A 27,504-nucleotide genomic window follows, 5' to 3' on the forward strand; every position below is an offset into this window, starting at 1 on the left:
GTTACCAGGAGTGGAATGCTGGAGCCTCACGGAGGTCCGACGGCCTTCCCCCTTCCGACCAAGTGGCGGCTGAGCCAGAGGAAGACCTGGAGATGGGTCCCAGGGAACTGACAGAAAACTTGGCAGTTTCATCTATTCTAGCCAAGTCTAGTCAGTGGTTTCAGGCGGCATTGGAAACTGATGACAGCCTGAAAGATCATAAGGAGCAGGCGGCACAGCCGTTCATGGACTCAGACCTCGAGCGGGTTGTCTGGGACCAGGGACGTTGTACCGGGTGTCGATTCAGCAAGAGTCACCAGAGACATAGCCTAGGGAGCGACAATTAGTGGTACTCTATCCGTTCCGGGCAGAGATGTTGCGGATCGCACATGAGGGTTTGATGGCCGGACACTTAGGGATCGCTAAGACCAAGTCCAGGCTAGCCCAGCATTTCTACTGGCCTAAAATGGGGGCCATTACCTGGTCACCCTAGAGCACCCCATGGAAGGAGGAAGGCCTTTCATGTCAACATGATGAAGGTGCATCATGAGCGGGAGGCCTGTGCCCATCCTGTGTTCAACCTTCTCGAGAAGGGGGAGGCGGAAACCCTCCTGGATCTGCTCACCCAGGCCAAGGCAGGCGCAGCCATTGAGGACATAGAGGTTGGCCACCAGCTCTCTGAGGACCAACGGTCCCAGCTGGCGGTTACTCTACCACCCTTCCGGGAGCTGTTCAGCAGCCTTTCCTGGAAGGACCAAGTTGGCTGTCCATCAAGTGGACACTGGGGATCACCCCCTGATCCGGCGGTCAGTATATCAGACCTCTCTCGAGGTTCGATAGCAGGTGCGCCAGATTGACGAAATGCTGAAGGTGGGGTGGTCCAGGCATCCAACAGAGCGTAGGTGTCGCCCGTAGTCCTGGTCCCCAAAAAGGACTGAACAACCCAGTTCTGCATGGGGCTCAATGCTGTCATGGTCACCGATGCGTTCCCTATGCCACACATCGATGACCTGCTCTATCAGTTGGCCTGGGCTAAGTGCCTGACCATCATGGATCTGATGCGGGGATATTGGAAGATCCTTCTGACCCACGAGGCCCGGGAGCGCTCTGCCTTCATCACCCCGTTTGGACTGTATGCGGCTCCGCTCTGTACACCTCGTACCACGCGCGGCTCTGATCCATACACCTCGTACACACGCGGCTGCACTTTTTACACACATGCTTGGCTCCGTACACCTCGTTCACATGCGGCTCTGCTCCGTACACCTTGTACACACACTGCTCCGCTCCGTACACCTCGTACACACACGTCTCTGCTACATCCACCCTGTAAACCCCTCCTGACCCCACACAGAAACTTCCCCTCATCCAGCACCATGACAACCAGCACAGCAGAGTGCTGCATACACTGAGGCCCCTGATCATGTGACCCCCTGACTCCTCCCCTCCTGTGACCTCATCCCAGGTCCTGTGCGCACAGAACAGCCATATATGTGGTGTGCGGCTCTGCAGGTGGAGGTAGGTGCTGGAGATTCCCCATTACTGGGCGGGGGCAGGGGGCAGGGGGCAGTAACCCCTCCATTATTGAGTGTATTTCTACTTTCCAGGATATAGAAGGTGTTACTTTCCCTGCTGTGGATGTATGAGGGGCTGGTGTTTGCAGTCTGAGCTGTACATTGTTATAGACACATTTTGGATACATACAATTTCAATATCTGTAACTTTGTTGTTGCTGTATCAGTATTTTACCTTGTGTTTTTTTTTTTGCTTCTATTGTATTTCTTAATAGAACCATTCTGGGTTATTGCTTAGACCCTTGGTTGACATGACAGCCCATTGGATTATGTGACACCGAGCCAATTGGGCATCAGAGGATGTACCTTTACCCTAACCACCTACGATGATAAGCAAATAAGACTGGCGTTATCGCTGATCATGGCTGCTGCAGAGGGATCCCAATAGTCAATCAAAAGTATGTCACGGTACTCACCTTCACACACTATTGCTCACAGTAATCGTCCAGGAGGGGAGTCTGGGTGATTACTGAGATTAATAGAATCTCAAGGCAAGCAATCTACCTCAGTAGTGTGCAAGAAGTAGTGAGATCTTCATTGCAATGACAAGCTTACTACTTTTTGATAAAGGAGGCAAGCTGAAGCCAATAAAGGGGTTTTCTAATTTCATAAACCACCTGTCCTCTGGTTGCAGTTTGTATTAATTTTCCCCCCCCCACAGTATGATGTCTCCACACAGTCTTCCACACAGCATGATGTCCATACAAAGCCCTCTACACTGTACGATGTCCCCACAAAACCCCTTACACAGTATGATGTCCCCACAAAGCCCCTCACAAAGTATTGTGTCCCCCACAAGGCTCCCTGTGCAGTATGATGTCTCCACACAGCTCTCAATGCAGCATGATGTGCCTATGAAGTCCTCCACATTCTACATTGACCCAACAAAGACCCCTACACAATGTAATGCCGTACAGTATGTGGGGGTCTGTGTGGAGATATTAAAATATGGTGTCTTCATACAACCCTTTGTGTAGTATGATGTCCCCACACAGTTGATTTCTTCACACAGTATGATGTCCCTATATACAGGGGTTGGACAAAATAATGGAAACACCTGGAAACATCAACAAAAGTTAGTTTAATATGGTGTAGGTCCACCTTTTGCAGCTATTACAGCCTCAATTCTCCGAGGTATGGATTCATACAAGGTGTAAATTGTTTCCAAAGGAAATGTAGCCCATTCTGCAGTTAAAACACCCTCCAGTTCTTTGAGTGACGATGGCGTCGGAAATCGACTTCTAACTTGAATCTCTAAAATCGACCATAAATGCTCAATAATGTTGAGGTCTGGGGCTTGTGGGGGCCAGATGAGATGCTCAACTTCATTAGAATGTTCCTCGTGCCATGCTTTAACAATTCTAGCTGTATGAATTGGTGCATTATCATCCTGAAAGATGGCGTTCCCCTCCGGGAACAGCGCTTGAAACATTGGATGTACTTGGTCTCCCAAAATGCCTAAATAATCTCGGCTGCTAATTCTTCCATGAAGGGATATCATTGGCCCGGCGGATCTCCACGAAATAGCTCCCCAGATGATCACAGAACCTCCACCATGTTTTACGGTTGGGAGAAGGCAGTCTGGATGGAATGCTTCTTTCGGCTGTCTCCAAACGTACACTCAGCCGGCGGTCGAAAATAGGGTAAACAATGATTCGTCTGAGAATATCACATGTTTCCACTGCTCGATGGACCAATTCTGGACGCTTGGAAACATTTGTCATTGAGAGCAGCGGTTTTCTAATTGCAGCTCTTCTGTGGAATCCAGATTTATGCAGCTCCCAACGAACAGCTTTCATGGAAACTGGGTTCTGTAGGTGTTCATTGAGCTCAGCAGTGATTTTCAGAGCCATTGTCTTGTGATCCTCTCTCACAATTCGCTTTAGAGTCAGACGGTCTCTCTCAGTTAACTTTGACTTTCGGCCGGACCTGTGCTTTGCTGCGGACGTTTTTCCTTCTCTTTCAAATGCAGCCATTACTTTGGAGACAGTACCTCTTGACACGCCAAGCATTCGGTTACTTTCTGTTACACCTAGCGCCTGCCATATGAGCATCAACAATTTGACCTCTTTGAAAATCCGAGAGGTCTGCCATTGGTATCAGGTTCTCATCAATGTTCTTACAATTATGCAAAACAAACAGTTCATTTACATACACATATCACATAACACAAATAATCAACTACAAAACATTACCGTATGTCACATTTGCATGTTTGTCACATGTTCGAAGATTATGATGCCAAAACGTTAGGTGTTTCCATTATTTTGTCCAACCCCTGTAGCTCCTCACACACAATGATATCCCCATAGTTAACGATAAATACTGACAATGTAAAATAAAAACCACAAATCTTCTCACCTCTGCACAGCTGGCGCGATGTAGTGACACCTGCTGCACTCTCAGATTCACAGTATCAATGGTAGAATAGGGAGCTTCTGACTCCATTCTTCATCATTGTATTTACAGGTATCTGTATCACTTGGATGCAGAAACCGGTGAAATTGAGATGATGGGCAGCAGGCAACCACGTGGTGCTCAACCCTTTGGCTGTCCTATTAAGTGGACCACACAGGAACAGCCAATTGACTCCGTGTGTCCATAGGCCACATTTTGCCCAGGTCTGGTATAAAGTATTGGCAAGATATCCACATGAAGTTTGTAGAGAGAAGTATCCGGCAGGGCTGTGGAGTCGGTAAGCCAAGCCTCAGACTCCTCAATTTCCCTGACTCTCGACTCAGACTCAGTGATGTACTTCCTCACAACTGAGCTTGTATATAAAATGCAGCACAGATTGATCTCAACTAAAAGACAAGATCCTTAGATCAGGAACAGTACAGACATTTATAGGACATCTCATAACTTTCCCAAATTCTTATGAAAAAATGTATTATTTGTTATTATAGAGCCATTTATTCCATGGTGCTTTACATGTGAGGAGGGGTATACATAATAAAAAACAAGTACAGTAAGCTTAAACAATACAAGTCACGACTGGTACAGGAGGAGAGAGGACCCTGCCCACGAAGGCTCACAATCTACAAGGGATCGGTGAGGGTACAATAGGCTAGGGCAGAGCTGGTTGTGCAGCGGTTTGGTGGATCGATGGTTACTGCAGGTTGTAGTCTTGTCAGAATAGATGAGTCTTCAGGTTCTTTTTGAAGGTTTCCACTGTAGGTGAGAGTCTGATATGTTGGGATAGAGAGTTCCAGAGTAGGGGGATGCACGGGAGAAAGCTTGCATGCTATTGTGGGAAGAGGTGATAAGAGAGGAGTCGAGAAGGAAATCTTGTGAGGATGGGAGGTTGCGTGCAGGTAAGTTTCGGGAGACAAGGTCACAGATGTATGGAGGAGATAGGTTGTGAATGGCTTTGTATGCCATGGTTAGGGTTTTGAGCTGGAGTCTCTCGGTAATAGGCAGTGAAAGGATTGACAGAGAGGAGAGGCTGGGGAATAGCGGGGGGACAGGTGAATTAGTCGGGCAGCAGAGTTTAGGATAGATTGGAGGGGCGTGAGAGTGTTAGAGGGTAGGCCACAAAGTAGGAGGTTTCAGTCGTCAAGGCGGAAGATGATGAGGGCATGCACTAGAGTTTTTGCAGATTCTAGGTTGACAAATGTATGGATCCTGGACATATTTTTGAGTTTAAGTCTGCAAGAAGTGGAAAGGGCTTGGATATGTGGTTTGAAGGAGAGATCAGAGTCAAGGATTACCACAAGGCAGCGAGCTTGTGGGACTGAGGCGAGTGAGTAGCCATTTGTTTTAATGGATAGATCTGTTGGAGGAGTTGAGTGAGATGGGGAAAAGATGATGAATTCTGTTTTGTCCATGTTAAATTTTAGAAATCTAGCGGAGAAGAAGGATGAAATAGCAGACAGACATTCTGGGATTTTGGTTTGTAGGGTGGTGATATCTGTTTCAGGGAGATAGATCTGTGTGTCATCATCATAGAGGTGATACTGCAACCCATGAGATTCTATGAGCTGTCCCAGGCCGAAGGTGTAAATGGAGAAGAGCAGGGGCCCTAGGACTGAACCTTGCGGGACTCCGACAGAAAGGAGCGAGGTGAGGAGGTGGTGTGTGAGTTGGAGACGCTAAATGTCCGGTCTGTTAGGTATGATGCAATCCAAGATAGGGCCAAGTCAGTAGTAATAAGGAGTGATCCATTGTGTCAAAGGCAGGAGACAGGTTCTGGAGGAGGAGGACAGAGTAGTGTCGCTTGGCTTTGGCAGTCAGTAGGTCATTGGTGACTTTTGTTAGGGCAGTTTCAGTGGAGTGACACTGTCGGAAGCCAGATTGTAAGCGGTTGAAGAGGGAACAGGAAGAGAGGTGGGAGGACAGATCGAAATGGACATGTTGTTCCAGTAGTTTTGTGGGACAGGGGAGAAGTGATATGGGCGATAGCTAGATACAGAGGATGCGTCAAGCGGGTGCATTTTAAGGATGGGTGTGATTGAGGCATGTTTGAAGCATGAGGGGAAAACACCAGTTAGTGATAGGTTGAAGAGATGGGATAAGGTTTGGATGAAGACTGTGGTGAGGTTTAGGATGAAGTGGGATAGGATCGGGTCTAGTGCACAGGTGGTGAGATGTGATCTTGAGAGTAGGGCAGAAAGTTGGTTGTCTTTGATGGTGGAGAAGCTAGTTTTGGAGGAGGAGGGCTGAGTAGTTAGGAGGAGGGACTCTGGGGGTTGTAGGCCAAAACTTTCTCTGATGTTATCAATTTTCTGTTTGAAGAATGAGGCAAAGTCTTCAGCTGAGATAAGTGGAGATGGATGAGGTGCTGGGAGACTGAGGAGAATATAAGGTGTTGAATAGCTGTTTAGGGTTGTGAGACGGGGAGATATGAGATATGATATTTTTGAGTGAGGATATGAGAGATTTACATCACATACTGCATTGAACTACTTTGCCCAATTTATTATATATTTTGGGAACCATTTTATACCGACTCCAACTCCACCAAAATGGACACCGATTCAACTACCCTGGAATCCAGCATGTTGGAATTTCAACAGGAGATAAGCTACTGTCAGAACAGTCTGGAAGCCTCTGTCATAGAGAACACAGGAGCGTTGCTAGGTATAGTTGAGTCGGAAGAAGTAGGTGTTGCCTGAACAGTTATTTAATGAGTCTTTAGGGGTTCTCCTGAATAATTGTGGTTTATAACTTACTAAGGCAATCATAGAATGTTAGAGTTGGAAGGGTTCTCAAGGGTCATCGTGTCCAATCCCCTGCTCAATGCAGAATTCACTAAACCATCTTAGGCAGAAGTCTGTCCAGCCTCTGTTTGAAGATTTACATTGAAGTACAACTCACCACTAGAGTTGAGCGAATTTGCACGGTTCCCTGCTTATTCAGCAAGCTATAGTGCTTACTGAATAAGCTGCAGAGGGAACCCGGTTTCCTGGATCGCGCCAGTTGATCAGCTGTTTGGCTCCTCAGCTGCATGTGTCACGGCTGTGTGACAGTCACAGCACATGCATGGACAGCCTGTGTGTTGGGCTCTCCATTCATGTGCTGCGACAGTGACACAGCCACGACACATGCAGCTGCGGAGCCGAACAGCTGATCAATCGACGCACTCCATGTATCCGGGTTCCCTCTGCAGCTTATTAGGTAAGCGCTATAGCTTGCTGAATAAACAAGGACCCGAGCAAATTCGCTCAACTCTATTCACCACCTCTCGTTTCAGCCTGTTCCACTGTTTGATCACCATCACTGTCGAAAAGTTTTTTCTATTATCTAATCTGTATCTTCTCCCTTTCAGTTTCATTCCATTGCTTCTCGTGTTTCCATGTGCAAATGAGAATACTGATGAACCCTCTACACTGTGACATCCCTTCAGATATTTGTAGACAGCTATTCAGTCTCCTCTTAGCATTCTTTTTTGCAAGCTAAACATTCCCAGATTCTTTAACTGTTCCTCGTAGGACATACTTTGCAGTCCGATCACCTTCTCTGAACCTGCTCCAGTTTGTCAATGTCCAGAACTGGACACAGTATTCCAGATGAGGCCTGACCAAGGAGGAGTAGAGGGGGATAATTACTTCACATGATCTAGACTCTATGCTTCTCTTGATACATCCTAGAACTGTGTTTACTTATATTTGCTGCAGCATCACACTGTTGACTCATGTACAGTCTGTGATCTATTAGTGGACCCAAGTCTTTTTTCACACGTGCTGTTGTTATATTCTTTTCTATGTTCTATGTTTAGAAAAGAAAAGGAATGGAGGGCACCACTACTAGGGATCACCTACTGCATGCATGAACAATATGAAGGCAAACAAGAAAAGTAGCATGCAATTATCAGGGAGCACCAAAAATATTAATATCCAAAATAGTTTTATTAGAAAAACATCACAACACTGCACTACAAAAGTTAAAAACAAGTTTAACATGGACCTACAATAAGGTCATGCCCCTGACGAAGCCAGGTTTCCCTGGCAAGACGCGTTGGGCATTACTGTGCCCCTGCCTCCTCCTTCTCCTCCACCACCTCACATTGCTCCATGTAGGCACAGTTCCTTGCGGGATCTCCTTTACAACCAGGTTCAGGTTGTATGAAATCTTCTGACCCCCGTATCTAGGGGACGCCTTTATTGTCTTTTGGCAGAAGCTTTCCCTGACCCATAGGAGAAAGTCCCTGCACCTATCCTTATGGTCATGTGGTGCATCGGCGCTATTTACTTATTTTCTGGTTTTTCATCTTTGTGCAGTATTCCCTCCAAAGAATTAGTCATCTTATTCTGACAGCATTACTTTGTGTTATTTGAACATATTGCATAGGTGCTATTTGCATTAATATCCTTGTAATTGTTTGATATAAGTAACACTGCTGTTGAATTTTGGGAAATACTGTGTTCTTGGGGGTTGGCAGTGGCATGACCTTATTGTAGGTCCATGTTAAACTTTGTCCTCATTATGCAGTTTTAATTGTTTTTAACGTTTCTAGTGCAGTGTCGTGATGTTTTTCTAATAAAACTATTTTGGATATTAATATTTTTGGTGATCCCTGATAATTGCATGCTACTTTTCTTGTTTGCCTTCATAATGTGTTCTATGTTTAGGCACGTTTTTAAATTCATGGGCAAATCATATCCACATTATGGATGACTGCACAAGCTAGGTGATATTGAAAGTAGCACAGTCTTGTCCACAAAACAGATGTGATTAGTGCATGTTGTGATTTTCTTGGAACATGTGCACTAGTACATGCACTTACATATATTTGCCACTTCCGACGTTTGTTCTCCATACCATCTGTACATGTGTCAAGGCCCAATTCTCCAGATGTAAACATGACCCAGCTGTATAACTATTATGGGATCACCTGTTAGGGTATGTGCACACGTTGCGGATTGGCCCGTGGAATTTTCTGCACAGAATCTGCATCTCTTGGCAGAAAACGCAGGCCATAATGCTTGCGGATTCCATGCGCAATTGATGCATATTTCTTGCGGACTACATGCGGATTGTCATGCGTTTTTTGATGTGCGGATTTGCCTTACTCAATGTATAGTCAATGTGTGCAATTCTCAAATTCCCATTGACTATCATTGTTACTGTACTACACTGCGGAATTGTTGCAATTCCGCAAGTCCAAAAACTCTGCAGAAACGCATCAAAATCTGCAATGTGTGGGCACAGCCGTAAGGTAAATTCCCTTAGTCATAGATCAGGTTGCGCAGCACGCACCTGAGGCGATGATGCAGCAAGTCAGGACTTGCTCGATGGCATATGAATCTACAAGGAATAGAAGAGCAGGTTATGCATGACAGCACATGGGTAAGAGGAGCTGGAAGCACTATATGCAGCAGTACTACATCAACACAGAGATGTATATGCAGAGAGGTACATGTGCTTCTCACAAAATTAGAATATCATCAAAAAGTTAATTTGTTTCAGTTCTTCAATACAAAAAAATGAGACTCATATATTATATAGAGTCATCACAAACAGAGTGATTTATTTCAAGTGTTTATTTCTGTTAATGTTGATGATTATGGCTTACAGCCAATGAAAACCCAAAAGACATTATCTCAGTAAATTAGAATACTTTATAACACCAGCTTGAAAAATGATTTTAAAATACGAAATGTTGGCCTACTGAAATGTATGTTCAGTAAATGCACTCAATACTTGATCGGGGCTCCTTTTGGATCAATTACTACATCAATGTGGTGTGGCATGGAGCTGTGACAATGCTGAGGTGTTATGGTAGCAGCCTTCAGCTCGTCTGTATTGTTGGGTCTGGTGTCGCTCATCTTCCTCTTGACAATACCCCATAGATTCTCTATGTCAGACGAGTTTGCTGGCCAATCATGCACAGTGACACTGTTATTTTTAAAGCAGGTATTGGTACTTTTGGCAATGTGGACAGGTGCCAAGTCCTACTGTAGAGTGAAATTTCCATCTCCAAAAAGCTTATCAGCAGAGGGAAGCATGAAGTGCTCTAAATTTTCCTGGTAGACAGCTGCGCTGACTTTGGTCTTCCTCCAGACACTGGGACCTTGATTTCCAAATTAAATGCAAAATTTACTTTCATCTGAAAACAACATCTTGGACAATTGAACAACAGTCCAGTTCTTTTTTTCCTTGGCCAAGGTAAGACGTTTTTGGCACTGGCTATTGGTCGTAAGTGGCTTGACACAAAGAATACGATACTTGTAGCCCATGTCCTGGATACGTCTGTGTGTGGTGGCTCTTGAAGCAATGACTCCAGCAGCAGTCCACTCCTTGTGAATATCCCCAGAATTTTTGAATAGCCGTTTCGTAACAATCCTTCCAAGGCTGCGGTTGTCCCAGTTGCTTGGGCACCTTTATCTACCACACTTTTTCTTCCACTCAACTTTTGATTAATATGCTTGGATACAGCACTCTGTGAACAGCCAGCTTCTTTAGCAATGACCTTTTGCGGCTTACTCACCTTGTGGAGTGTGTCAATGACTGCTTTCTGGACATCTATCAAGGTTGTGGAGCCTGCTGAAACAGACCAAGGGACCTTTTTAAATGCTTTGGGAGACTTTGCAGGTGTTATTTTTGATAATTATTCTAATTTAGGCTGGCTTCACACTTGCGTTTTGATCTGCAGCGTTTGTAAAAAAAACCGCATGTGGTGAAAAAATGCATGTAAACGCGGCAAAACGCCGCGTTTTTTAGAAGCATGCGTTTTTGCATGCAGAAAAAAATGCGGCATTTTTCCGCGTTTACATGCGTTTTTTCCTGCGTTTGCGTTTTTTAAACGCATGCTGAGAAGTGTCTGACAGCTGCCAATCATCAAAATCAACTAGAAAACCCACTATAGACAGAAATAGCTAGGGTTAGGGTTAGGATCCCTAGTAACCCTAGGGATCCTAACCCTAACCCTAGAGATCCTAACCCTAACCCTAGGGATCCTAACCCTAACCCTAACCCTAGGGATCCTAACCCTAACCCTAGGGATCCTAACCCTAACCCTAAGGGTTAGGGTTAGGATCCCTAGGGTTAGGGATAGGGTTAGGATCCCTAGGGTTACTAGGGATCCTGACCTTAGGGTTAGGGTTAGGTTTAGGATCCCTAGTAACCCTATTGTTAGGGTTTTCTTGTTTTTTCTAGTGTTTAGGGTTAGGGTTAGGGTTTTCTTGTTTTTTCTTGTGTTTAGGGTTAGGGTTAGGGTTTTCTTGTTTTTTCTTGTGTTTTCTTGTGTTTTTCTAAAAAAAACGCATGTGTTTTTAACGCAAACAAACGCATGTGCTTAAAAACGCATGCGTTTACATAGACAGCAATACATTTTTTTGCCGCGAATAAACGCATGCGTTTTTTGCGGCAAAAAAACGCCGCTAGAAATTACTACAGGTTGCATTTCTGCAACTAAACGCACGCGTCAAAAAACGCATGTGTTGCCGAAAACGCGTCAAAACGCATGCAAAAAATGCGTTTTTTAATGTTAAGTATAGAAAAAAAACGCATGCGTTTTTTAGCGCTAAAACGCTGCAGATCAAAACGCAAGTGTGAAACCAGCCTTATTCTATTCTATTTATTCTAATTTATTTAGAAAATGACTTTTGGATTTTCATTGGCTGTAAGTCATAATCATCAACATTAACAAAAATAAACACTTGAAGTAGATCACTCTGCTTGTAATGATATAATATGAGTTTCACTTTTTGTATTAAAGAACGGAAATAAATCAACTTTTTGATGATATTCTAATTCTGTGAGAGGCACCTATGTATCTGGAGTCCTGCGATAAGGGTTTGGTTACACAAGAGTAGAAGAGATGAATAATCAATATGGAATCTTACTGCAGGGTTATAATACCACACAGGAACTGCAGAGTCTGAATTTTTTATAGCACCAGAATAGCGGAAAATAATTATCAGGTAGACTGATTGCACAGATGAGTTTGTTAGCTTGTAACTTGAAACAACAGAACATAGAATGGAGTACTACCAGAAGAAGCTGGACAAGGCTGAATAGTAAGTAGTAGCTAGTTACTGGATTGTGAAATTAGACAAAACTGTGTTTTCTAACAACTATTTGGTCTTTACAGATGATCTGAATAAAAATGAAATTTATTTAGAATAAAAGTTACAATTAAAAAAGGGATAAATAAGATAAGATATAAAAGCCATATAATAAGTATTTATATATGGTATGGATGAGAGAAGTGTCTTCACTGCCAAAATATATTGTATTTAAGTCAGACTTTTGGCTAGCAGCCATGGAGTTCACACATGTCCAGACCAAAGAATGTTGACCAACAGTAATGGTTTTGCATAAGCAAGATATAGACAATTATTAGTTTTTACCGGCAGTGCCGGGTATTGAGGTGCAAGACTCGTGTGAGTTTCTCGCAAGTGTGACCCCGGCCTTAAGCGCAATATCTGTTTAATTAAAAAAATGTCATGGGCTCCTACGCAATTTTACAAACCAGAGAGGGAAAGCCAGCGACTGGGGGCCGATTTTTATAGCCTGGGAAGGGTGTGATACCCAGGGAACTGCCCAGGCTATTAATATCAGCTCACAGCTGTATATTTAGCCTTTACTGGCTATTAAAATAGAGGACCCAAAAAAAATGACATGGGTCCCCCTATAATCAATAACCAGAAAAGGCTATGCAGACAGCTGCGGGCTGATATTAATAGCCTAGGAAGGGGCCATGGATCTTGGCCCCCCTGGCTACAAACACCAGCTCTCAGCCACCCCAGAAAAAGCGCATCTCTAAGATGCGTCAATTCCGGCACTTAGCCTCGCTCTTCCCACTTGCCCTTTAGTGGTGGCAAGTGCGGTTTATATTTGTGGGGTTGATGTCACCTTTGTATTGTCATGTGTCATCAAGCCCATGGGTTAGTAATGGAGAGGTGTCAATAATGCTAAGCGTAGGAATAACTACTCTGTAACGACTCACATCGGACCAGCAAAAGCGCAGTCACAGACGCAGTTTGCACAAGCCACCACTGCTAGACAATTCCTTAAGGGCAGGGGATATTGCTCACCCACTCCAGCCCTTCTCAGACTGCTATCACAGGATAGCTGGCGTCTGGTGACACGGACGATGTAGAGTCAGGTACAAGAACAAATCCAAAGCTAGCAGCATAAAACCCAAATGAAGACCAAAGGGAAAATAGCTAATAAAGAAGACCCAATAACAACCAATAGCAACTACTGAGTTCCAACCAGAATTCAACCAGGAAGCACTCACCATGCCACTATGCCAAGGAACTGAATAAACAGCACAGAACTGGATTAGAAGACCTTAAGTAGCCAGTCCAAATCTAAGTATAACAATCAGTTAATGCATTCCTCCCAGTCATGTTCAGGTAGCCATACCCTGCGCACCTGTACAGCATGATGCACACATTCCCACTATTGGCTAACACCAGGCAAGGTAGCATTCCGCGCTTTCTGGCAACCGTGAGACCCATGTTTCCCGGTTGCAAAACAAATGGGAAACACAGCGTCCCGTGTTCACACATGACTCACCATTTCCATGCAGGAGGCACCACCGTGTGTAGTCGCACCACACAAGTGTGGGATAGTTCCACTCCCAGCGCAGATAGACTGGCGGATAGTTCAGGAAAACTGGAGGAGGAAAATTGCATCCATGGAAGGTATTCCTAACACACAATTAATGGGTCCTGGTGCACCAGTAAAAAAAAATAAATAATGCAAAACGTGCAGAAAAATATATAATATGAGTTATTGGATCATAGTTTGGCCAAAATACGCAGGCCCCAACCCATGTCAGGTCCTCACTGACTTGCAAGTCCCTACAATATACAGAGAGAGTGCCAGGCAGACCGCCTAATTGAATGGTAATAGGCTAATAGCCAGAAGTGACAGTAACTCTCTGGTGCCTGCACACAATAAAATTTAAGTCACTGCCCTAATAAGGGTGAAACCGTACATAAGAGGGATGGTAGGCAGAATGCGCAGGGTTACCGTCCGCACACCTGACGTCAAAGGCAAGCATGGAGGAGAAATGTAGTGTGAGAGAAGAGGCAGTCTTATCTTATGGGCAACATACACGCATAGCCTGGAATAGCAGAACTCAAAAATATGATTTTTAATGACAAGCCATCATCAATGAGGCATACAGGTATGACAAGTTTCAGCTTTATAAAACCTGCATGTCCATATTATTAACTAAAAATGCTCAAATGGGGTGTCAGGTAGCCTTTAAAAGGCCTTAGTTTATTATGTCAGCTGTATTTGCTGGGTTAGCACAGTATCCCGATAGGTACAAGCACAAATGAAGCTGGCCTTAGGAAAGGGAAACAAAGCCCAGCGCTGGAGCCTGGATAGGTAATATCAATCTGATATCTGATTCTTTATGATTTTACATTGGCTCTTATTGTTCCTAATCAGGTCCTTACAATATCATATCCTCTCGTTATATAGAAAATCTAAGAGAATTTACCTGATTGACCCATCAGGAATGGATAGGGACAGGGAGAAGCTGGTGGAGAGGATATTACACCTCACCGTAGAGATCCTCTTCTGGCTTACTGGAGAGGTGAGAGATTCTGATGACGTCACATTACATCATTCTTATCTATGGGAATAACAGATGGACAGAACTGGAGAGGTGAGGACTCTGGAAATATATGTAGTGAGATTTATTAATGTCTCTCTCCATAACCAGGATTACATATTAGTGAAGAAGGCTTCTAGTGAGCGCTGTCAGGCCCCTATGTCTGAGGAATGGGATGAACCCTTGAGTCCAATCACGGGGCCTCCACCTCAGTCCCTATTACATGAGAACATCAGTGACCAGAAGATCCTAAAACTCACCTACAAGATGATTGAGCTGCTGACTGGAGAGGTGACACTGCTGGGAATGCTGGGACACTATACAGTAACGCTATGGAGGGATCGGGGGGATGACGATATCATTGTATGTGTCAGGTTCCTATAAGATGTCAGGATTTCACCATCTTTTTCTCCACGGAGGAGTGGGAGTATTTAGAAGGACACAAAGATTTGTACAAGGACGTCATGATGGAGGTTCCCCAGCCCCTCACATCGCCAGGTAATAGACAGGACTAAAAACATGCCATATAGTTTTCTGTATGTAAAGAATAAATTCAGTCTCTGTATGTGTTTTCTACAGTTTTATCCAGTCTAAGGACAACACCAGAGAGATGTTCCAGTCCTCTCCTTCCACAAGACTGTTCAGAAGAAAATTCCAATGTTCCTCAGGTTCATCAGGTAGATGGAGATACCGTATATACTCGAGTATAAGCCGTATTTTTTCAGCACATTTTTTTTGTGCTGAAAATGCCCCCCTCGGCTTATACATGAGTCATTGTCCCAGAAAGACGGTGGGGGAGGGGGAGCAGCGGGTCACAAAGGCAGGAGTCGGCAGCTAAAGCCTGTGCCCGCTGCTAAAGAGAAATGAATATTCACTGCGCTGGCAGTGATTATTCACTTCTCTTACTGTTTGCACAGTTACAGCCACAGCTGCCCGCTTCCAGCACACATCATACTTACCTTCCCTGCACGCCCTCGCTGCATCTCGTTCCGACGCCAGCAGCTCTTCTGGCTGAACGTTCACATGGCCCGCTCATTAAAGTAAGGAATACTCACTCCACTCCCATAGGCGTTGAGTGAATATTCATAACCTTAATGAGCGGGGCTACTTGATCGCTTGGCTGGAATATCTGCTAATGCCGGAACGAGATGCAGCGAGGCCACGCAGGGAAGGTAAATAGGATGTGTTTTTTTCTTCTGTATAGGAACCATGCATACAAGGATAGGGATGGGGAGCCATGCATACAAGGACGGGGATAAGGAGCCATGCATACAAGGACAGGGACGGGGAGCCATGCATACAAGGACAGGGATGGGAACCCATGATTACAAGGACAGGACGGGGAGTCATGCATACAAGGACAGGGATGGGATCCCATGATTACAAGGACAGGGATGGGGAGCCATGTATACCAGGAAAGGGATGAGGGGACAATGCATACCTGGCTTATACTCGAGTCAATAAGTTTTCCCAGTTTTTTATGGTAAAATTAGGTGTCTCTGCTTATACTGGGGTCGACTTATATTCAAGTATATACGGTAAGTTGTCATGAGATCTCCCCTATGATGTGTAGATGGCTGTGAAGATCTTGTGTTCAATCTTGTTTTATCCACCAGTATTATATGTTTTATACTTGTGTAATGAGAACGGTGGAGATGGCAGGATTAGAGCTGATCATAGATGTGACTTCTCCATCTGTCTGTGACTTTAACAATATGTGTTTTAGGGTAAAGATCTGACCCATATTATTACTACAGAGACATATGTGATAGATGATGAGTGGAGTAAAGAGGAAATATCTACAGATAACCACCCAGGTGAGTAGTAAATTTGAGGTACTGCCTCATTTTTGAAATACAGGTATTAGCTATCCAACATGCTGATTTTGTAACCAGAATCAAGTGCAAATCTGGATGTGTCATACGGTTGATGTGATTTATTTGGGCTTTACAATCTTGTTCTGAAGCTGTAGATGCATTTATTAGGGATAATGCATCTACAAGGATAAAGAATTTGTTAAGGGACAGAAAATAGTCATAATTTACACATTTAATGAGTAGAAATCTTCAGTAAAGACCACAAGGATCACCTTTTGTCACAGTACTTTTTAGTTTCTTTTTCTCAGGTGCCTCATTGGAGGCCACAGGAAATCATAAGTGTGGTCTACTACTACCTGGAGACTGACACTAAGAACAACACCTAAAAAAGAAATAAAAATAAGTTTGCTCACCAGCAGGCTACACTTGACCTAATGACACCAAGCTATCAGTTAGTTTAGTGTCACATAAGAGGCGGACACAAGTCTTGGATCCATACCTAATTCCTAAGTTGGGTAACAGGGCGGGATATGCCATTCTTCTTCACCACAGCGCTTCTTTTTCTCCCTTCAATTCCATCTTCTGATTTCTTACTGGGGTGTTCTTTGTGGGCAAAGCATTTTTTTTATGTATATCTTCATAGTTGTCCTGCTTGAGAGCCTGATAGCGGTTCTTTAGTGGTATGGGTGCTGAGTGCCTCCTCATCCTCCTGCTTCTTTGGGTCACATGCTTCCAATTTTCTTTTTCAGTAGATACATTGAAAGGTGCTTCTCTTCAAACATTCTGGATAGATTATTCTACTCTGTCATCATTATCTTCTTCGGGAACACTGAAAAGTTCTTCTCTTGGAAATTTTGATTCTCTTGGATTGGCAAGTCTGTAGGCTTTCTAGTGTGTTTACCTAACATCTATGAGATAGGACCTACTTTGTTTGGTCCCAGTAGATCCATCTCTTTCAAGGCTTGAGCTAGGTCTTGTAGAGGATTCTACCTTTGTAGCCATACCATCCATTTAGTTATTTTTTTTGTCTCCAATTATCACCCATGGATGCCTATCTCCTCCACTAGAGTTTCCTGTGGTAGATGACTGGCTCATTGTTGCGGTCTTGGCCTTTCAACAACTCAGGGAGATCTTGGACTTTTTTTCACAATCGGGGCAATGTTTTCTTTTGCCCTATTTTATCCTAACAATTTAGATTGCTTGCTTATAATAGGATTCTATAGCATGAGTCCAGTATTCATGTTCTTCATTACAGAGTCATCCTATTATACCACATATCATCCATACATTACTTTCCCAGGGCAACCTCTTCCTCTTGAATTCATGTTTGATCAATTTAACTGCATTGCTGTCGAGGTCACAGTCCTATAGGCTTCAGGCATTTCTGATTGTTATTCTGACTATGATCAGGGCACGAAAGTCTTCTGTGTCACACATATTTCAGCACAATTGGAAGGCCTTTTTTCGTGGGTGTTAAGCCAATGTCACTCCTATATGTTTCTTTCAGTTCTCTTAGTGTTGCAAATTGCTGCCTTGGATATCTTTTCCCGGAGGTGCCTGACTTCCAAACCTAAAGTCAAGACTTTCTTCCAGGGTGATCCACACTCAGTGCGACCGTATAAGCCCACCTGTATGTGTGGATCCTCAACCTGGCTTTGGTCAGCCTTCAGTCCTTTACAGCCAATCAGGGACATCTCTACACTCTGTCTTTCCTTTAGTTTGAATTTCCTGATTGTGATCACTCCCACCAGGCTAGGTGTTACTTTTCATTCTTTGTCATTCACCTGGCCATGGTAGTCTTGCATCCAGTATCAATACGATAGTTTCTTGTTTGTATCGGTAGGCCCTCACAGAGACCTGGCCATCTCTAGGGTTACCATTACTCGTTGGTTTCGATCTGCAATTCTGAGGCAGATCTGCCTAAAGACCTTATTCATGGTCATGGCTCAATCCTCATCCTCTCGAGCAGTGGGAGCCTCCTGGGCCGTATGCCATTTGGGATCTGTTCTTCAACTATGTAGGGCTGCTACTTGGTCTTCAAGCCACATCGTTTCAAGGTTTTACAGAGTTCTCACTGCCACGTTGGCTGACGCAAGTCTTGGCTAAAGGTTGCTGCAAATGGCAGTTGCTTGAGTGTTAACTTGAGGGATTGCTTTACTGTCAATAGATTTCCAACCCCAGGGACTGCTTTGGGACATCCCATTGTCTTCCGTGCCTCACAATTATGAACCCAAGAAAAGAGGATTTTTAATACACAATGTAAAATCTCTTTCTTGTACCCTTCATTGGGAGGACAAGGCACCCATCCTATTGGCCTTATGGGCATTTATTTTTGTTGTTATTTTGGGGGTGGCTGTTCTTTTGCTTCTTTTGCTTTTTGTCACCAACTGCATATCTTTGCTGGTATGCAAGGTGTGGCCTGCTGGGGAGAAGTTGATTTTTTTTTCCTTAAGGTGTTATTCTTAGTGTCATCTTCTTGGTGGCCGCAGGCTTCACCCAAGCTTTCCTGTGTCTCCCAGAACGAAGGCTATGAGAAAAAGATTTTATTGTGAGTACGGAAAATCATGCGTTTAAGCCCATATTGTATTAAGACATCACTTAACCCCTTCATGACCCAGCCTATTTTGGCCTTAATGACCTTGCCATTTTTTGCAATTCTGACCAGTGTCCCTTTATGAGGTAATAACTCAGGAACGCTTCAACGGATCCTTGCGGTTCTGAGATTATTTTTTCGTGACATATTGGGCTTCATGTTAGTGGTAAATTTAGGTCGATAATTTCTGAGTTTATTTGTGAAAAAAACGGAAATTTGGTGAAAATTTTGAAAATTTTGCAATTTTCACATTTTGAATTTTTATTCTGTTAAACCAGAGAGTTATGTGACACAAAATAGTTAATAAATAACATTTCCCACATGTCTACTTTACATCAGCACAATTTTGGAAACAAATTTTTTTTTTGCTAGGAAGTTATAAGGGTTAAAATTTGACCAGTGATTTCTCATTTTTACAACAAAATTTACAAAACCATTTTTTTTAGGGACCACCTCACATTTGAAGTCAGTTTGAGGGGTCTATATGGCTGAAAATACCCAAAAGTGACACCATTCTAAAAACTGCACCCCTCAAGGTGCTCAAAACCACATTCAAGAAGTTTATTAACCCTTCAGGTGTTTCAGAGCAGCAGAAGCAACAAATAGGGGAAAAATTAACATTTAACTTTTTAGTCACAAAAATGATCTTTTCGCAACAATTTTTTTATTTTCCCAAGGGTAAAAGGAGAAACTGGACCACGGATGTTGTTGTCCAATTTGTCCTGAGTACGCTGATGCCTCATATGTGGGGGTAAACCACTGTTTGGGCGCACGGCAGGGCTCGGAAGGGAAGGAGCGCCATTTGACTTTTTGAATTAAAAATTGGCTCCAATCTTTAGCGGACACCATGTCGCGTTTGGAGAGCCCCCGTGTGCCTAAACATTGGAGCTCCCCCACAAGTGACCCCATTTTGGAAACTAGACCCCCCAAGGAACGTATCTAGAAGCATAGTGAGCACTTTAAACCCCCAGGTGCTTCACAAATTAATCCGTAAAAATGAAAAAGTACTTTTTTTTTCACACAAATTTTCTTTTAGCCTCAATTTTTTCATTTTCACATGGGAAACAGAATAAAATGGATCCTAAAATTTGTTGGGCAATTTCTCCTGAGTACGCCAATACCTCATATGTGGGGGTAAACTACTGTTTGGGCACATGGTAAGGCTCGGAAGGGAAGGAGCGCCATTTGACTTTTTGAATGAAAAATTATCTCCATCGTTAGCGGACACCATGTCAGGTTTGGAGAGCCCCTGTGTGCCTAAACATTGGAGCTCCCCCACAAGTGACCCCATTTTGGAAACTAGACCCCCCAAGGAACTTATCTAGATGTGTGGTGAGCACGTTCAACCCCCAAGTGCTTCACAGAAGTTTACAACGCAGAGCCGTGAAAATAAAAAATAATTTTTCTTTCCTCAAAAAAGATGTTTTAGCAAGCAATTGTTTATTTTCACAAGGGTAACAGGAGAAATTGGACCCCAATATTTGTTGCTCAGTTTGTTGTGAGCACGCTGATACCTCATATGTGGGGGTAAACCACTGTTTGGGCGCACGTCAGGGATCGGAAGGGAAGTAGTGACATTTGAAATGCAGACTTTGATGGAATGGTCTGCGGGCGTTACGTTGCATTTGCAGAGCCCCTGATGTGCCTAAACAGTAGAAACCCCCCCACAAGTGACCCCATTTTGGAAACTAGACCCCAAAAGGATCTTATCTAGATGTGTGGTGAGCACTTTCAACCCCCAAGTGTTTCACATAAGTTTATAACGTAGAGCCGTGAAAATAAAAAATAATTGTTCTTTCCTCAAAATTATGTTTTAGCAAGTAATTTTTTTTTTTTGCAAGGGTAACAGGAGAAATTGGACCCCAATAGTTGTTGCCCAGTTTGTCCTGAGTACGCTGGTATCCCATATGTGGGGGTAAACCACTGTTTGGGCGCACGTCGGGGCTTGGAAGGGAGGGCGCACCATTTGACTTTTTGAACGCAAGATTGGCTGGAATCAATGGTGGCGCCATGTTGCATTTGGAGACCCCTGATGTGCCTAAACAGTGGAAACCCCTCAATTCTAACTTCAACACTAACCCCAACACACCCCTAACCCTAATCCCAACTGTAGCCATAACCATAATCACAACCCTAACCCCAACACACCCCTAACCACAACCCTAACCCCAACACACCCGTAACCCTAAATCCAACCCTAATCCTAACCCTAATCCCAACCCTACCCACAACTGTAACCCCAACACAACCCTAACCCTATCCTTAACCCTAACCACAAGCCTAATCTTAACCCTATTTCCAACCCTAGCCCTAATTCCAACCCTAAGGGTACCGTCTCACATAACGATTTACCAAAGATCACGACCAGCGATACGACCTGGCCGTGATCGTTGGAAAGTCATTGTGTGGTCGCTGGGGAGCTGTCACACAGACCGCTCTCCAGCGACCAACGATGCCAAGGTCCCAGGTAACCAGGGTAAACATCGGGTTACTAAGCACAGGGCCGCGCTTAGTAACCCGATGTTTACCGTGGTTACCAGCGTAAAAGTAAAAAAAAAAAAACGTACATACTCACATTTCGGTGTCCTTCAGGTCCCTTGCCGTCTGCTTCCCGCTCTGACTGAGTGCCGCCATACAGTGAGAGCAGAGCGCAGCGGTGACGTCACTGCTGTGCTGTGCTCTCACTTTCCGGCCGGCAGACAGTCAGAGCGGGAAGCAGACGGCAAGGGACCTGAAGGACACCGAAATGTGAGTATGTACGTTTTTTTTTTTTTTTTTACTTTTACGCTGGTAACCACGGTAAACATCAGGTTACTAAGCGCGGCCCTGCGCTTAGTAACCCGATGTTTACCCTGGTTACAAGTGAACGCATCGCTGGATCGCTGTCACACACACCGATCCAGCGATGACAGCGGGAGATCCAGCGATGAAAGAAAGTTCCAAACGATCTGCTACGACGTACGATTCTCAGCAGGGTCCCTGATCGCTGCTGCGTGTCAGACACAACGTCATGGATCGTACCGTCGTAGCGACCAAAGTGCCACTGTGAGACGGTACCCTAACTCTAATTCCAACCCTAACCCTAAGGCTATGTGCCCACTTTGCGGATTCGTGTGAGATTTTTCCGCACCATTTTTGAAAAATCCGCAGGTAAAAGGCACTGCGTTTTACCTACGGATTTACAGCGGATTTCCAGTGTTTTTTTGTGCGGATTTCACCTGCGGATTCCTATTGAGGAACAGGTGTAAAACGCTGCGGAATCCGCACAAAGAATTGACATGCTGCGGAAAATACAACGCAGCGTTTCTGCATGGAATTTTCCGCACCATGGGCACAGCGGATTTGGTTTTCCTTAGGTGTACATGGTACTGTAAACCTGATGGAAAACTGCTTCGAATTCGCAGCGGCCAATCCGCTGCGGATCCGCGGCCAATCCGCTGCGAATCCGCGGCCAATCCGCTGCGTATCCGCTGCGTATCCGCTGCGTATCCGCGGCCGATCCGCTCTGTGTGCACATGCCATAACCCTACCCCTAACCCTACCCGTAACCCTAACCCTACCCCTAACCCTACCCCTAGTTCTAACCCTAGTTCTAACCCTAACCCTAGTGGAAAAAGAAAAAAAAAAAATTCTTTATTTTATTATTGTCCCTATGGGGGTGATAAAGGGGGGGGGTTATTTATTATTTTTTTTATTTTGATCGCTGTGATAGAACCTACCACAGCGATCAAAATGTACCTGTAAGGAATCTGCCGACTGGCAGATTCGGCGGGCGCACTGAGCATGCGCCGGCCATTTTCCAAGATGGCGGCGCCCAGCGAGGAGACGGCCGGACACCGGGAGGATCGGTAAGTATGAAGGGGTGGTGGGGGGGGGTGTCGGAGCACAGGGGGGGTGATCGGACCACAGGGGGGCTTTATTCACACAAGGAGGGAGCGGACAGGAGGACGGGGGAGCCGGCAGGCGGACGGAGGGGACCGGAGGACTAACGGAGGACTGGGGGGGCGATCGGTGGGGTGGGGGGGGTCCACTTAAGTATTTCCAGCCATGGCCGATGATATTGCAGCATCGGCCATGGCTGGATTGTAATATTTCACCAGTTTTTTAGGTGAAATATTACAAATCGCTCTGATTGGCAGTTTCACTTTCAACAGCCAATCAGAGCGATCGTAGCCACGGGGGGGTGAAGCCACCCCCCCTGGGCTGAAGCACCACTCCCCCTGTCTCTGCAGATCGGGTAAAATCGGAGTTAACCCCTTCACCCGATCTGCAGGGACGCGATCATTCCATGACGCATACGCTGCGTCATAGGTCGGGAAGGCACAGACTTTCATGACGCAGCGTATGCGTCAAAGGTCGGGAAGGGGTTAAAGTCCTGGGAAGTGCCACGAGCTAAGCTCCCGCCATATGCAGATGAAGTTGTCTCTGTTACATAGCTGGCATCAGTCTCTATAACCCGAAGTTGGTGCCGAGTTCTGACCGCAACTGTTAACCATTCATGAGCGGCTTGCAATCTGTGATAGAGGCATTTAAATTGAAGTACGCCAGTACTTTTGTTGGACTTATGGGTTACTATGACAGCCGAGAGGGAGTTGAAGACCCCTGTTGCTGTCATCTTGGTCCTCCTTACTGTGAAGCTCAGCCATTTTGCTAAGCTCCATAGGAGACCAATATTTTCACTACATACTGCAACACAGTATCAAATGATTGCAGTTTCAAGTCCCCCATGAACAATTCCAATACCTCAATGTCTTCCTTTTTTATTTAATGATTTTTTGTGCCTTAAAAATTGTCCAGATAACATGATTCTCTATGTCATTACGATTACAGTAGTACCAAACCATATTTTTTTACCTTTTTTTTCCTTTAAGTTGTAAAAAACTTGTGAAATTTTCTGAGACCCATCTACATAGGTAAAGATTCTTTATAGCAGTCAGACTTTTGAATGGCCAAGAGGTAGGTAATGGTAGATATTATTTCTGCATTTAGAAAAGGCGCTGGATGCTTGGCTAGTACTGAATTTCACTGAGGATTCTAATTAGTCAAGCAATGACTGATGTAATTTATGGGTTGGGTTGGTGTATAATTATGGGCTAAACTCGATCAACCTGTTTTTTTTTAACTTGTATGGAAGATAGGTCAGTGTTTGTCTCGGGAATGCCACTCTCAAAGGACTAGGAGAAAAAGGCTGAGATGTTTGCTCATTATAAATACATAACAAACCTCATGATGAGCATGAAAGCCAAGTATTGCCTTTCTCTAAGGCTGCTGCTCCAACTGTCTCCACCAGACCACAAGTGGTGACATTCTGAACACCAATGAGCTGAGTTCACTGATTGGCTGGAGAGAAAGGAGACTGGTGGTTAAGACCACTGCTGCTGAAATCTCATGCTGCTCTGAACAAGCTGCAGCTATTAGACTGGGCTGGGTTGGGTGGTTGAAGTGCTATCAGTCAAGCTGGGTGGACAGAGATTGAGGGATCCATTCTTGTATCAATTTATTTCTGGCTTTTGTCACTATCACACCAGAAAAAAAAAATGGGCAGCCAGATAAGCGTGACACTCAGCCTTACCATTTTTTTTTTGTATTCTCATTTCAACATCAAGAAAGAAGTTCAACTATCAAGAAATCTTGCATTTTTAACACCTTGTGAACTTGTTTCTCATATAAAATTAGTGCAGTTATGTAAGACATTGTTATTACAAATTAACTGGATATCATGTTTATTATGTAACTTTTCAGAAGTCACAAATTGATGACCACTATTATTGAAGGGTCTTTTACAACTAGACAAGTTATCACCTATTCACAAGCTAGGTGGCAACTTGCTCATTGCTGGTGGTCAAACCACTGAGACTTCCACTAAACGTGTGAATGGGGCTATGAAAAGCCTCATTAGAATAGAACAGTGGCCATGCATACTTGGAAAGCGAATGGAAGCTGGGCTAACATTTCATTCTAAAAAGGCACTTAAAAGGGTATTCCAATCTCCAAGATCCTATCCCAATATGTAGCAGGTGTAGTAATAATAATATTAGCAAATGCCTCCAATTAGAAAAGTAGTATAGTTTTTCTGATTTGCTATGTCTCTTTCCTCATGTGCAGGGCATTGCAAGATCTTGGGTATCCATGGTTACGACCACTAATATAGTAACAGTTAGTGAGCTAGTTGGTATTGTTTGTAACTATGGATACCTAAGGTTCTACAATACCCTGCACATGAGGAAAGAGACATAGTGAATCAGAAAAACTATACTACATTTCTAATTGGAGGTATTTGCTATTATTATTATTACACCTACTGCATATTGGGATAGGATCTTGGAGATGGGACTACCCTTTCAAGTGTCCATTATTGAGATTTTGGGGAATTTACGAAGTGGGACCCTCAGCGATCTGCAAGTTATCACTTATACTCTTGTCAAAATGTGATGAACCCTATAAATGAGGTTTTGATCATATGGTGTTTTTTTCGGAAAATCTAGTTTGAGTCCTAGAATAAATACAATGTTCACAACAACAGTTTCAGAATTATTTGGATAAATTAAAGCATTCTAAAGTTATTACACCATACAGTAAAGTGAGATTTAAAGCCCAATAGGGATGTATTGAAGAATTAGATCGACCAAATCTTTAGAAGGTTAATATATTAATATTTATATTTTGCCATTTCTAAGATTATTTTTATATAAAAAAATCTAATTAAAAAAATTTATTTAAAAGTATGTTTTTTGTAGTTTTATTTTTAGCAGATAACTATATAAGGAGCACAGAGGAAAATGAAATATCTTCAGATCTTAAAGCAAATGATGAAGGTACATCACATGATACATATGAAGAGTATATAATTATACCAGATACACCTCCAGCCCACAGCAAAGATCTACCATCTGATCCATTTCAACAGAGCCTTTCTTATTTATTACAGACTGATAACCAAAATAAAAGTGATAGAAGAGATATTGAACACATAATAACAAACACAGGGAAGAAGTTATTTTCATGTAGGGAATGCGACAGATGTTTTACTGTAAGATCAAATCTTATTAAACATGAGAGAATTCATACAGGGGAGAGGCCGTTTTCCTGTTCAGAATGTGGCAAATGTTTTAACCAGAGATCAGATCTTAATAGACATCAAAGAATTCACACAGGGGAGAAGCCGTTTTCGTGTTCACACTGTGGGAAATGCTTTACAGATAAATCAAATCTTGGTAAACATGAAAGAAGTCACACAGGAAAGAAGCCATATTCATGTTCAGAATGTGAAAGACGTTTTAGCCAGAAATCAGATCTTGTTAGACATCAGAGAATTCACACAGGGGAGAAGTTGTATTTGTGTTCTGACTGTGGGAAATGTTTCACTTTGAAATCATATCTTGAGGACCATCAAAAAACTCATAAAGCAAAGAAGTCATATTCATGTTCAGAATGTGAGAAATCTTTTTCTCGAAAACAGACTTTGGTTAAACATCAGAAGAGTCACTTAAGGGAGAAGCCATATTCATGTTCGGAATGTGGGAAATGTTATAACATTAAATCAGCTCTGGCTACACATCAAAGAACTCACACAGGGGAGAAGCCATATCCATGTTCAGCATGTGGAAAATGCTTTAAACAGAAATCAGATGTTGTTAGACATCAAAGAACTCATACAGGGGAGAAGCCATTTACATGCCCACAATGTGGGAAATGTTTTTCTCAGAAATCAAACCTTGTCGACCATCAAAGAAATCTACACAGGGGACAAACCACTTTAATCTTCTGAAGGAATGTTGCTTCACATTAGATATTGTTAATAATGAAGAGTCACACATAGAAAGCAATGATTTTTATGTACAATATGTAAAAAAATACAGTACAGAGCAAAAGTTTGGACACACCTTCTCATTTAAAGATTTTTCTGTATTTTCATGACTATGAAAATCGTAAATTCACACTGAAGGCATCCATCAAAACTATGAATTAACACATGTGGAATTATATACTCAACAAAAAAGTGTGAAACAACTGAAAATCATTTATTTTTCAACAGGTCAATGAACCCAAACACACCTCCAGGCTGTGTAAGGGCTATTTGACCAAGAAGGAGAGTGATGGGGTGCTATGCCAGATGACTTGGCATCCACAGTCACCAGACCTGAACCCAATCGAGATGGTTTGGGGTGAGCTGGACTGCAGAGTGAAGGCAAAAGGGCCAACAAGTGCTAAGCATCTCTGGGAACTCCTTCAAGATTGTTGGTAGACCATTTCCGGTGACTACCTCTTGAAGCTCATCAAGAGAATGCCAAGAGTGTGCAAAGCAGTCATCAAAGCAAAAGGTGCCTACTTTGAAGAACCTAGAATATAAGACATATTTTCAGTTGTTTCACACTTTTCTGTTAAGTATATAATTCCACATGTCTTAATTCATAGTTTTGATGCCTTCAGTGTGAATGTACAATTTTCATAGTTATGAAAATACAGAAAAATCTTTAAATGAGAAGGTGTGTCCAAACTTTTGGTCTGTACTGTATTTTAATC

The 27,504-nt window shown here is 43.5% G+C and overlaps 3 protein-coding genes across 3 annotated transcripts in view; 2 read left to right on the forward strand and 1 right to left on the reverse strand.

Annotated features, from left to right (window-relative positions):
- LOC143767362 (uncharacterized) overlaps positions 1-27,504 on the forward strand; it is a 461,494-nt gene that overhangs the window by 100,463 nt on the left and 333,527 nt on the right. The window lies entirely within an intron of this gene.
- Positions 1-27,504, reverse strand: part of LOC143767385 (uncharacterized) — a 266,024-nt gene that overhangs the window by 55,745 nt on the left and 182,775 nt on the right. The window lies entirely within an intron of this gene.
- Positions 1,456-26,887, forward strand: LOC143767379 (uncharacterized). The gene is made up of 7 exons (XM_077255679.1): positions 1,456-1,497; positions 14,439-14,553; positions 14,683-14,862; positions 14,946-15,069; positions 15,151-15,248; positions 16,298-16,388; positions 25,719-26,887. The coding sequence occupies exons 2-7, from the start codon at positions 14,476-14,478 to the stop codon at positions 26,747-26,749; spliced, it is 1,602 nt and encodes a 533-aa protein (XP_077111794.1). The 5' UTR covers positions 1,456-1,497; positions 14,439-14,475; the 3' UTR covers positions 26,750-26,887.

Source organism: Ranitomeya variabilis, chromosome 4, assembly GCF_051348905.1.
Source record: "Ranitomeya variabilis isolate aRanVar5 chromosome 4, aRanVar5.hap1, whole genome shotgun sequence".
Taxonomy (NCBI): Eukaryota; Metazoa; Chordata; class Amphibia; order Anura; family Dendrobatidae; genus Ranitomeya; species Ranitomeya variabilis.

Coding starts and splice junctions, on each gene's coding strand:
- LOC143767379 (XM_077255679.1), top strand. CDS start 14,476: ATGGATAGGGACAGGGAGAAGCTGGTGGAGAGGATATTACACCTCACC. Junction 14,863..14,945: donor TTGAGCTGCTGACTGGAGAG/GTGACACTGCTG, acceptor TGTATGTGTCAG/GTTCCTATAAGATGTCAGGA. Junction 16,389..25,718: donor ATCTACAGATAACCACCCAG/GTGAGTAGTAAA, acceptor TGTTTTTTGTAG/TTTTATTTTTAGCAGATAAC.